Here is a 13,192-nt window from a genome sequence, read left to right as displayed (position 1 = left end):
TGGTGGATCCCAGCCCCAGAAAGACAAGTAATTGTTATTTTCTCCTAATTCAGCCTTTTAAGCAGGACATCTGTATGTCTCACAATGGAGTCTACTATGACCAAAATATTGGGTAGTACATTGACTTGTTTTATGGACTTTGTAGTTGAGGCTACAAAGGGTGTGGCTGTATGTGCTGTATTGGGTCCTGTTTTAGTGGAGTGTTTTTGGGATTGTTGAGGATTCTTTTTGCAGGTCAAACGTCTAGGAGGTCTTTGGGGCTTAGGAATATTGCTTTTAAGTGCCTCAGCATATGTTGGTCTATGTGTTTGTTCAGTGCTATGTGAGGTGAGTGTGATGTTTACATTACTGAAAACCTAACCGTTGTCTTGAATGCTTTTGTGTGAAAGTCTTGCCTCCAGTGATACTGTGCAATTACATCTCTCACACACTGTATCCATTCTTCTAAGGATTAGTTGGTTATCAGTAAACATGAGATAATTCCTACACTGTCTCAGAATACCTCTCTCTACCAAGCTTGTGGCAGAGACATCAGGAAGGTGTCCATCCATGGTGTCAATGCTTTTATTGGTGAACTAAAAAGGGGTTGTACACTAGGAATTTACAACAGGCTAACTAGGGAACTGTGAGGGAAGGAACTACAGATATGCTATGTATGATTAAATATGTGCAGCAGTGCTACTCAGCATGCAAACAAGTTGCTGTTTGTGCAAATGAGCATTGCGCAAAATTACAGGGTAAGTTTTATAGTGAGAATTTGATTTCTAAGTGCCTGTGTCAATACAAGGCACTGTAAAACTCCATTCTACAATGAGAAGCGGAATTTGTAGACTCAAAGAAAAGTTACTAAGTCAACTAAAAAGCTATCTGACCAGTGAAACAATCTTATTTAAACATTCCTATGTGTTTCCCAAATCAGACAGACCAGACTACCTTTCTACTGTCACTAGAACTGCAGTCACAGTATTCTTAATGTAAAAACACACTTTAGCTAAACAAAATTGACAAGTTATCAGAAACATATCATACAACTAGCTACACCAAGTTATTACAAGTTGATTTTAAGGTAGACAAGCCAACAATATGGAACACACACACACTTTGAGGAAATTTCTAAGCACACTAGCAACAGCTAGACCATGGAAAAGTAAGTTCATCATGATGAAATGCAAAACAATGCAATAAATAATTTAAAAATACCACAGCAGTCTTCAGAAGTAAGTTAGAAAAGTGCAATATTTCAACTTAAAGTAATTATCTTAACCTGGATGGCACCATATGTAAGCCATACTTTCTGAGAGCACAGGCAAGAATGCTATGCATTTGTGAACTTTGTGGAACTGAACCAACAGCTACCCAAACATGCCAAATTTACAGACTTGTGGAAAATTTACTAAACAGATTGAAAAGCCCTCTGGCTAATGAAACAATCTTACTTTAAGCCTTTCTGCATGTTTCCCAAATAAGACAATGCAGGATACATTTCTACTGCCACTAGAATTGCAGTCCTAGCCTCTTAATGTAAAAACAGAGGTAACATAAACAAATGAAACAATTAGCTAAAACAAGTAATACAAGAAATGTCCATCTTCAATTGAATTTGTTTTCCAGAGTAATGAATGAACTGCCGTCATTATAATCCATCAATATTCAAAACTCCATACCTATCAGTCACAGCCACATGATTGTGTATACTTCAAATGTCTGATAATGACATTAAAAAGTACAGTATAAACATCCCGATGCACACTAATCCTGCAAAGACAGATCATATGCTATCTAACATGATCATCACAACCAGAGTCAGACAAGCTCATTTACAGACAGACCCCTTCTCCCCATATCAAGCAAGTATAGCCCCACTGTTGAATGTATATACCTGATGTGTCTGTGGTAAAACAAATAATCAATTATGAACATAATGTATTTCAATCTTTTTCACACAACACAGAGTAGCCCAATATGCTGAATTCAAGGAGCAGTATATTCAATATGATGTCATGAAAATGAAATGGCGTTGTTTTATATATTATACTTCTATATTCAGAAGATTTAATGCTCATGGCAATCCAACAAACAGGGACATTTTAATGAGTTATACAATTGTGCATACTTTTTAGCTGTGTGCCACTGTCTACTGTTGGGTAATACTAGTGAGGGCTTTTATAATGAAAGGATCAACCCTAGATATATAGCAACTTAACTAAATGTTTTGCTTGGAAGAAATAAGAATTAGATAGCCCACCAGGAGTATATTTTCACAGGTGCAGTGAAATGTGAATAATCATCATTCATCTTTTTTTCTGATTTAATTGGAAAATTTGACATCCTCAAGCACCGCAAAAAGGCCTTTTTTATTATGATGCAAAATATGAAAAAAAGAGTACCAAATCTTAACCAGTTCAGTTGGTTTCATCCCCTCTGTAATAACCTCTGTTGTTTGCTTTAGCAGCAGAGGCAGTACAGCTGGGTAATCCATGAAAATGGACCACTGTGTCCAGTGGGCTTGTTTAGTCAACAAATGCATAAAAGGAAGAAATTAAATAAAGAAAATATGTCTGCCATAATGTCCACACTGTGACATACAAATTTAATTTTCTTACAAATGGTGACAAAAATGTACTGCTCAAAATCAAAAAGTTGAATGCATGTGAGATATATTGCTGATAGCATTTCTTTACTTCATGAATGAATATATTAGGTAATTTTGTCACTAGAAGAATTATGGATACGGTACATGACAATAACTTCATTTTACATAAAGTAAAAGTGGTGCTATCAATGTATCTACAGATCCATTTCTGTTTACCTTCAAGAGGGATTGAATTATTTCTTCATAATCCTCATATGAAGAAATTAACTGGTATAACTGACTCATGGCCAGCTAAAATGAAGATGGATACAATGTTATTTCATTATGCAGAAGAAGTGATAATCATGTCATAAGGAGCCATATCTATATTACTCAGGAATGCATTTGTTATTGAAAGAACTTTATTGTCCACTCTTAGAATAATAGTATTTTTAGGTGTGGCACTTCCATCTAAAAAATGCAGTTGTGCTTATGGTTTGAGATGACAGTGCAATCTGGAATAAGTGATTTAATGATTTCACATACTATATGTCTATAACAAAATTTTTGTGATAAACGTTCTATTGTTCTGTCTTGCAAGGAAACTGCATTAATGAAGCTCATGCAGTAATAAAAGTTGGTAACACAATGATTGTGCACAAATGTACAGTTTTCAAAATATTAATAACAGTAAAATCTGCAACAAAGAAAACTTGGAAAAATCTTAATGTGACATTTTAAAGTTACTTGCCAAATTTGTCCTTTTTAGCATTATTTAGCAAAAAGACATTGTTGTAAAATAGCTAAGCCATGCTATGTCTTATTTTTCTAAACTGCTACAAAATAAATGAACTGTTGAAATGTGCAATTAAATATATAAATTATATAATACTTGTCACACCTTCAGACATTCATTTTGTAAGGAGTTGCATTTGCTTTTTTGCTACCACCACAGTCTAAATGCAAATCACCAAAAGAAAAAAAAAAAAAACATAGACTAGCCATAATTATCCATACACACTGAAGTCTATGAACCAACTAAAAAATAATGGTATGGGGTAATGTGCACTTTTATGGTTTATAATATAACTTAGTAATATGATTCAGATGTTTTACATGACAGTAGTTTCAAGCATTTTTTGTGTCATTTAGTGTAATTCATTTTGTTTTGCACCATTTATAAAGCTAATGAAGTGTACTCTATAGTGCATTTATGTTTTAGACCTGCAGCAAAGATTTGTGTGACTGTATAACAAATAATATAAATTCCTATATGAATTTCACTTTTACCAAATTCATGTTGCAAACAGAGCTCTGCAGGCTATTGGGAAGTTATATATGATATGTATGGCAGACGGGGGAAAGAGAATATGTTTGTAAACATATGTGTGTGTGTGTGTGTGTGTGTGTGTGTGTGTGTGTGTGTGCGTGCGTGCGTGCGTGCGTGTGTGTGTGTGTGTGTGTGTGTGTGTGTGTGTGTGTTTATGTTTGCATGAGACACACAAAAAGATTTGTGATTCTGATATTGATTGTTGATGAGGTGCATTCATTTGCGTAGTGATGAAAAATGTAATTTCATTCATAGTAATTTATGTAACTGACCATTCTGGGACAATTTTGCCTAGTATAGCATACAGCAAATGCTTCGTAATAGCCCCCCCCCCCCCATAATCACCCACTGACAAAATGTATATGGTATATGTAGCCCCCATCTATTCTCCACCAAAACTGGTACAGTGCAAACACGTATCATACCATGTCATGCAAAAAGGGATTGCAAGAAGATGTTACATGCATTTCAAACGTACCTAACTCAGGATCATGACTCAGGTTTTCCTTCTTGATTTTCTCCAGGCATACTTCTTGTTCCTTTTTGATGACACAGTCTGAGTGCATTGCTGTCACCTGCAGACAATAAAGTGGAGGGAAAAACAATAGTTAATTCTAAGCCTTGCTGTGCCTGACTCAGTTACTGTAATAATGGTTTCCCCCCAATAATTCCAAGACCATCTCACTTTTCTTTACAGACATAAAATATTATATAATTTATTCTTTATGCCTAATGACAAGCAGACTGGAAAACAAATCCAAATTCAATTGCAATATTTTACAACTGCTGGAGGTGGAGAAGGCAAGCAGAGCTGAAAGCAGCTGCTTCATGTTTCCACGGCAACTAAAGTTTTAGACCACATATAAAATCCAGTGGTATGCTATGTACTTTAACTGAGCATGCTTCAGAATGCAGTGCTCGGAAACAGCTTTGTTGTCTGCTAAAATATTTATTGCATAGCACATCTTTGTCAGTAATATCTCCTTTTCAGGTCCTCAAATCAATTTATTTTTAATATACAATTAAGTTTGCATATTATTTAACCAGCTATTTGCTTTAAAGTGCTCACACCATCAGCTTCAGGTAGTACCTGATACGTTTACATCATATGGAAGTTTATGCAGCTTCTGTAATGGCAAAATGTCCATTTAGTAACAAATAGCAAAAAAAAATCCACTTTGAATTTTGTCAAGCTGAGCAGCCAATTTTCTTTATTCATCAGATAATAATGCAATGTAGCTACAGGTTATTAATATGTATGCCCCCCTTCAGAGAGCTGCAGATAGAAATGGTGATACTTCAATATATTTAGTATAAAAAATGATCCCCTAGTGTGCCATCAAAGCTAATCTGTTAAAATATATAAAATGGTTGCAAATGGCATGTAGGATGCAATAGAAATGTATTGACTTTGTATGAATTATGCATGGACACACAATTTCTAAAGCTTGAGGTGACAAAGAATAACACGCCAAAGATAATCTCAAAGGGTTTATAACTGTTCTAAATATAGTAACATCTATATAAGTCTGTCTCAAATGTGTTCTCTTATGCATCTGATTTTCTGTGTTACTTTTTTGAACAAATACAACAAAACACAGCACTGCATATGTATTTATTATTCAGAGTTCAGAATAATGTGTTTACTTCTCTGCTTATTTCATCACCTCTCTCTTTCTCTCTGTCACACACACACACACACACACACACACACACACACACACACACACACACACACACACACATAAGCACAGTGTGACACCTCCAACAAAAAGTAAAACTGCTGCAATATCTATTTTATGCAATATATAAAAGATTTATTATATAGATTCACCAATTTTTCTGTACAATGATTATGTATATGTTTTAAAGTAGAAAACTGAAAAGAATTTGATGCAAAGATGTTTGATTTACTTATTTTACTTGATAAGGACAGAAAAAGTACATAAGCAATACTGTTCCTTTACTTTCCAAGAAATGGTAAAGCAGTTATAATCTTCGCTATGCCTCTGATGTACAAACATAGATGCTATACATACCATGAAAATTATTGACTATAAATCATTCTGGGTAAGATTTATAGACACATTTCATAAAACATAAGGGGTACAAGTCAATGAAGTTTACAGAAAAAAGCGCGCACATGATTCACAAAAGAAAGTTCATCATAGCTGGATTAAAACTATGTTACTATGCAACCAGTCTGCCTATGATGCTTAGAATATATGCAAATGTGCATTAGAATAACACAGCTAGCACAATTCACGGGTAGCCACACAGACTAACAACGTTCTTACCTAGCCTTACCTAGAAGTCAGAAAGAGTTGCAGTCATCTGTTATGGGCTGCTACATTTCCACTCTGGACACATGAAAGTCCAGCAGTACTGCCAATGTTTTTGTAAAGGTGCATGAATAGGACAATAATCCTCAAAAAATACTCAGCCTAACACACCCATGATCACACAGAGATCTAAGCATCGACAGCTGTGTTCAATCTGAGGTATGATACATGTATGTAAAGATGTATTCATATACCTTTATACTGATTTTATTGTAATCACAACATAAGGCAGAGATATAACCCTACAATATGTAACTACAATTTTTGAGGCAAGATTGGCCTTTAGTTGCAGCTATGAACATATGTGGTCTGATCTACGTATAGAAATCAATAGGGCCTTAGAACATTTCACAACAGTGACATTATAGAATGAGAGGTTCTTCTAAATAAGACAAGAATGATGATAAATACAATTAAATAAGCACGGAGCTGCATGCATTCCTGCTTGCTGGGTATCTGACAGTAGTGAAGAGCTTGCTTTGTCCTTTAGCAAAACAAATATTGCAGAATACATATACACGTATACAGAAACAAACAAAAACACATATACACTTGTGGACAACCACGCACATGCATGTAAACACAGACACACATACACAGACAAACACACATGCAGATACGCCCATACACACACATGCACACATGCACATTTATGCATAAAAATGTCAATGTCTTTGTGTACGTTTGTGTGCCTGCATATACATGAGTGCGTGTGTGTGTGTGTGTGTGTGTGTGTGTGTGTGTGTGTGTGTGTGTGTGTATGTGCGTGTGTGTGTGTGTGTGTGTGTGTGTGTGTGTGTGTGTGTGTGTGTGTGTGTGTGAATATGCACACACATGCCTTTGTGTTTGTGTACATACATGTGTTTATGTATGTGCATGTGTGTCTGTGTATGCTGCGTTTAACTTGATCTTGTTTGCCATGTACACTTCAGTACCTGCAGGAATGCTTTGCCACAGTATATGCCCTAAACCACATGATCCTTGTGTTCCATGTAGTGGTGGCTGCACTGAAATGCCATCTCTGTAAATCTCTTGCAGTTTATAAAAAGGGCTTTTAAAAGAACACATTCACTATCAAAACTCAAGAGTTTCAAACGGGTGAACCAATATACAAGGAGAGACTGGAAAAAAATGAGGCAACCTCTTTATGGCATATGATTTGTGTATCATCATAAAATAAAGCACTTTTTATCCTGTTAACATTTTACTGTCACTAAGCAGAAGCCCACTGCTATCATACTTCATATACTTTCATAACAGTATAAAAACACAATTTACATTACCCTCCCACCTTCACAGTAACATTTTAAGCATAACACATGATCTAACCTTAAAGCACTGAAGACCAAAACCAGACACAAATTGAAAGACCTAAAAGAGAACAAGACCCCACCACCACGGTAAGCCCAGCTATAATAACATTTTCTTTACAAGGTTAAAAGCATGTCAGCAAGTCTGACAGCATTACCAGCACTGAATGAAATATCAAAATAAATTCTAAAGCACAGTTCTTATTTACTCTCAATTATAACCAGAACAGTCACATAACAAACCTTGCATAAGAGAAGACTCCAAGAAAAATGAAAGTAACAGAGGGAGGCCACAGACTTAGTTAAAAATAAATGCCATTTCAGCTCTGGTCCTTCTTCCATTTCTACTATCGATAGAGAGATACTTTCCAGCTGTTTAGTACACAGCTAAACAAGACATCTCCAGAACCACTTCCTACCTAATGTCAAAACATAAAAAGTCAGTCAAAGTAATGCATGACACAATGGTATAGTGGAGCTCTTCTTCATCCTATCTCCAGACTGGCACAACTCCTTTTACAAGCCATAAAATGACTTAATCACTGTAATACACATCTCTTCAATTTATATTTTATTCATACAAATTATTTATTTATATTTTTGTTTATTGTTTGCTCAATGTGTTAATGGGCTGGTACAACACCCCTTTCAGATGTATCCCAGGCTTCTTGGCATTCACAATAATAAAAAACTAAAACATAAAATTGTGGTAAGATGATGCATCATTTACACTAATGAATGAAGAATAAAATATAAGACATATAAAAAGAACTGTAGGAGCAAGCAATAAGCAAAAAAAAAACTGTTAGAAACAAAAGGTAAATATATAAAATGTTAAATATATATATATATATATATACATATGTCTACATATCTATATATCTATAGATAGAGAGACGCATACACACACACACACACACACACACACACACACACACACACACACACACACACACACACACGCACACACATAAAATATAACTAATTTCAACAGAGAAAAATTATGAAGGGTAATAATATTCATAAATCAGTTTATGTTAATGACCTAGAATTAATAAAATCTGTATAATTATGTGTTATGCTAACCAATATCTCTAAATGATGCACTCTTCTATTCCTTGACTAACTGTTATTTCACCTTTTCTAGAACAGAATAAGATTGTCTATAGCTGTAATATCCAAATGGCAGGAGCAAGTTATTAGAAAATTCTTTTGGAGGTATCCAGGCTAAACTGGGGTTGCTTTAGTTTGACGGAGGAAGTGATTCTGAGTATATAGTTAGATTTATGCACTATACATTTGTTGGCCAGTGTTGGGTAGTGCCTTTCATTAAGCAGTTTTAATGCATGAGTATTAATTACAAAGTCTGAACATGCAAAAATGGGAGGAAGAGCATTTAGCTTAAAGAAAAGAAATGAAATGATGATCAGGCAAATTAGCAAGGTGAATACATCTTAGCCAAATATGGGGTAAAAATAGCCACAAAGATTTTTGTAACTGTTAGAAACCTCAGAAACAATGCACATAATTCTGCAGAGCTGATAGTAAAGCATATTGCATACTCAGATTCAGATTACATAACCACTCTAATAGTGGACAAATTTAGCTCAAACCTCTAGCCCCTCTCCCCCCCTATATTCCAAGATTGCATACCATCATCCAAGTCCTTAAGACACAATTCGAGGACTAAAACACTACTTCTGCAGGGCTGGATAATACAGCAGGCTGCCTTCTGCCAGTCTGAAGCAGGGTTTGTCAGAACTCCTAAAGAGTGTATTCAATACCAGTTTCAAACAGGCTTTGTGCCAGATGAATGCAGGATAGCAGCAGTTATCCCTTTGCAAAAGAGTGGAGCATCAATTGGCCTAAATAATTATAGACCCATAACCCTGGAGAGTCTCATATGTAAGGCTATGGAAAGGATCATTGTGGAGTTAATAAATAAGGGCACATGCAACCTAAAGTCTGTTGATCCAAGCCAGTCCAGAGTCATCAATGGAGTTCCAGCCTACTTTAACCTTGTTGACTTCTTTGAGAAAGTTAATGAAGTAATGTATGAGGGCAAATAAGTACACACTGCATATCTAAACTTTGCAAAAACATTCAACACCATCTCACAGTCAGGCATCATAGATAAACTATAAGTTAAAAGTAAACCATTTTGCAACACATTGTACAGCAAACTGGCTCACAAAAGGAAATCAGGAAATTAAGGTGGGTGGCTCTACCTCTCCTAGAAGACCTATCACTTGGAGTATATACCAGAGTTCAACCCTTGGACTACTCCTGTTTGGCATTCACTTCTTGGTGGTCAAAGTAAATGTTAAGGGTCTATGGCTTATCAAGTTGGCAGAAGATTGTAAACCTGTTGCCATCTTAAACTGCCCAGAGGACACCAAGGTCCACCAGGAGAGCCATTCCCAAATTGCTGGTGTTAAAACCATGGACTAAAACTAAATGCCAAGAAATGTATAATAGTATCCTTTGGCAAGAAAGTCCACCTCTGTAACTATCACATAGGCAACACACCCCTGAATGTTAATCCTGTAGTAGGGGTTCTTGTTACCTACGTCAACAATGAACAATCCTTCAGTCATCACATATCCAGCATTGTGAGGAAGACGTTTTGAATCACACATCTTATATCTAATGATAATGCTGTCCTGGCCCAAGAATATACTCATTCCACTGTTCTCTACTCTCTTTAGACTGATAATTAAATATAATCCTTCTTTAGGTATGTTCTTGATACAACTATAATGAGCACCAAGCTTTATCACAAAAATAAAAATTAAAATAAAATAAGGCCTAAATAAAAAAAAATATGCAAACCATCTCAAAGCTTTGTCACTAATATTGATATCATATAGGTTACTAAATGTTGATCACTGCCTGGGATACAGAACCTCAACCGACACTCTCCAGTCAAACCTATCACACATTCACAAGTCCAATGGTAGCAAAAACATCCAAACAAGAGATCTCAATTTTGCAACATAAACAGGACCTGCTGGAGGGATATGTATTTATTTATTTACATTTCTTGACCGGGAGAGTCCGATTGGACACAGGTCCATTTTCAGCAGAGGCCTGGGGAGAAAAGCTCCACATTAAGTATTATTTGCATTATACAGTTAAAAAACATAGCATTTAAATATAGACATTAGTCCAGTTAAGGACGCAAGACAAGAAGAAAACAGATGTAAAACAGCTGTAGAACATAGTACAATTTTAAAATATGGTGACATATACTAAACATGGTTACAAATGTAGTTGAGATTCATCAGTGAACAATTGATACAATCTGTTTTTGAGGTACATAACAGCAATTAGCAGTTGTCGCTACAAGAAGTTAGTATTATGTGGTAGGTAGCCTTGGAACATGAGTAGCCAAGCTTGCTAAGAGTAGGTTCATAGGTTCATAGATTAGTACTAAGCTAACCACCCTTGCGAGCCATTTTAAGCCTAGCCAATTATCCCTTGTGAGACTCAAACCCTGCACCTTGTGTTTGTAAGGCAAATACCTTAACCATTAGGCCACCCTCCCAACTCATGTTGTTGTTGATTGGGGGCTGAGAGAGGTAGTGGGTGGGGGGAGTGGATGGTATTAGAGGGGGGATTGCAAGGGCATATCTGGCAAGTTTAGAAGTGTAATTTTAGTAAGGATTTAAAATGGGTGCAAGAAGTTGCAGAGGTAATTGAGGATGGGAGGGAGTTCCAGAGTTTGGCTATAGTGCAGGAGAATAATGCTTCTCCAACAGAGTTAATGGCTCTTGTGACCTGTAGGAGGTTTTTGTGGCTGGATATTAGTGGTCTCGTGGTTATGTAGGGTTGGAGTAGATTCTGGAGGGATGGGACTTTTAGTGGTTGGTTTATTAGTTTGTGGGCGAGTGTGAGTTGGTACCATTGAAGAAGGTTGGGGAGCTCTAGCCAGCCCAGTTCTGCTAGTGAGAGACAGTGGTGAGTACGGTAGGAAGCCCCTGTGGCGAATTTGGCGATTTTGTTGTAGCAGGTTTCGAGCTTATTTATATCACATTGTCTAAGGTTAGTAAATATTGGAGAGGTGTAGAGTAGGGTAGAGATAAGATGAGAATTTGCTACCAAAATTTTAGCTGCTTTGGTAAGTAGTTGCTGATTTCTATATAATGCTCCTAGTTTTTTGTGCATTTTTTTAATGGTCATGGAAATGTGAATGTCAAAGTTCAGTTTATTGTCTGTTTCTACTCCTAGTAATTTGGTGTGTTCTGTAGGATGGATGGTGGTGTTGTCTTTTGCTGTGATGTTAAAGTGAGAGCTGTCTAGGGTAAGTTTGGTGAGTTGGAAGATTAGTAATTTTGTTTTGTTTGGGTTGAGTATTAGTTGGGCATCGGATAACCAAGTTTCAATAGAAGAAAATGCTTCATGTGTGACTGTTTGCAGTTCTGGTAGGGAGTGGGCTGTATAGATGATGGTTGAGTCATCTGTGTATTGTATGAGTGTGCCATGTGTTGTGGCTGAGGCTAGATTATTGGTGAAAATAGAGAAGAGTAGGGGTCCCAGGATGGACCCTTGGGGAACTCCTATGGAGACTGGTAGTTGGGGGGATAGGTTGCCCTGCCACACATCTGCTTGTTGGCGGTCAGATAGGTAACTCTGAAACCAGTTGATGACTGGTTGAGAGAAGGATAGGTTATTGAGAAGAGAGATGAGTTGTTTGTGTGGGACCATGTCGAAAGCTTTAGAGAGGTCTAGGAAGGTAGCTGAGGAGAGATAACCTGCATTTTTATTTTGTAGGATAGTGTTAGAGAAAGAAAGTAAGATGGTGGTGGTGCTATGGTTAGAGAAGAGGTTGTTAGCAAGGAGGTGATCTGAGACTTGAGAATGAATGCATCTCTCTAGTATTTTGGAGAGTGACGAGAGAATAGCTATGGGGCAGTAATTGGTTAGATCTGTGGAGGGGCCTCCTTTGTGTAGGAGAATTATGTGTGAGACTTTCCATAGTGTGGGAACATAACTTTCTGACAGAGATCTGTTAATCAAGAGTGATACAGGGTAGGCTAGAGCGTCAGCTACAAGTTGAATGTATTCACCTGGGATGTTGTCTGCTGCTAATCTGGTGATTTTAAGTTTATTTAGTAGTTTTATTTTGGAGGTAGGAATAGGAGAGAAAGAGAAGCTAGTTGGGAGACTGTTAGTTCTAGTTGATGGTGTGGGTTTATGGGGGAGGGGGTTGTGTTGTCTAGCTAGTGATAGTACGGTTTGTGTGAAGTGATTGTTAAAAGAGGTAGCAATATTTTCGGAGGAGTGAGTTAAGTTAGGAGTGGGTTACTTACTTTACCTGGGTGGAGGATGGAGTTTATTGAGGACCAGAATTGTTTGGGGTTATGTTGGGAGGAGGTAAGGGCAGACTGGTAGTATTGGATTTTGTCCTGTTTTATAAGCTTTTTGGATATACATGTATCACAGAGAACACCACTCACAAAAAATCATCTTCCCCTCCAAATAAAGTAAAGTACTTCCCTTACTGCAGTCAAATGAAATTTGGATGACTAGATGGGAAACCGTAAACTTACCCCTCTTTTAGCACCCATGTCCTTTATGGAAAGGGGCAATAAGTCATGCCCCTACATATCCTTGTTCTTCCATCTCTGAGTTATTG

At 36.8% G+C, this 13,192-nt stretch overlaps 1 protein-coding gene across 11 annotated transcripts in view; it reads right to left on the bottom strand.

Annotated features, from left to right (window-relative positions):
* LOC122797235 (pituitary adenylate cyclase-activating polypeptide type I receptor-like) overlaps window positions 1-13,192 on the bottom strand; it is a 1,630,218-nt gene that overhangs the window by 813,600 nt on the left and 803,426 nt on the right. For 10 of the 11 annotated variants that reach the window (XM_044066074.1, XM_044066073.1, XM_044066075.1 and 7 more), the window contains one exon: window positions 4,381-4,477. In XM_044066074.1, the coding sequence (XP_043922009.1) occupies window positions 4,381-4,477 (97 nt within the window). Of the gene's footprint in view, window positions 1-4,380; window positions 4,478-4,587; window positions 4,656-13,192 lie in introns of those variants that run through there. The other variant, XM_044066079.1, reaches the window with a different exon arrangement.

Source organism: Protopterus annectens, chromosome 3.part0 (genome assembly GCF_019279795.1).
Source record: "Protopterus annectens isolate FY-2018-M chromosome 3.part0, PAN1.0, whole genome shotgun sequence".
Taxonomy (NCBI): Eukaryota; Metazoa; Chordata; order Ceratodontiformes; family Protopteridae; genus Protopterus; species Protopterus annectens.
This window is presented reverse-complemented; position numbering and strand designations above follow the sequence as displayed.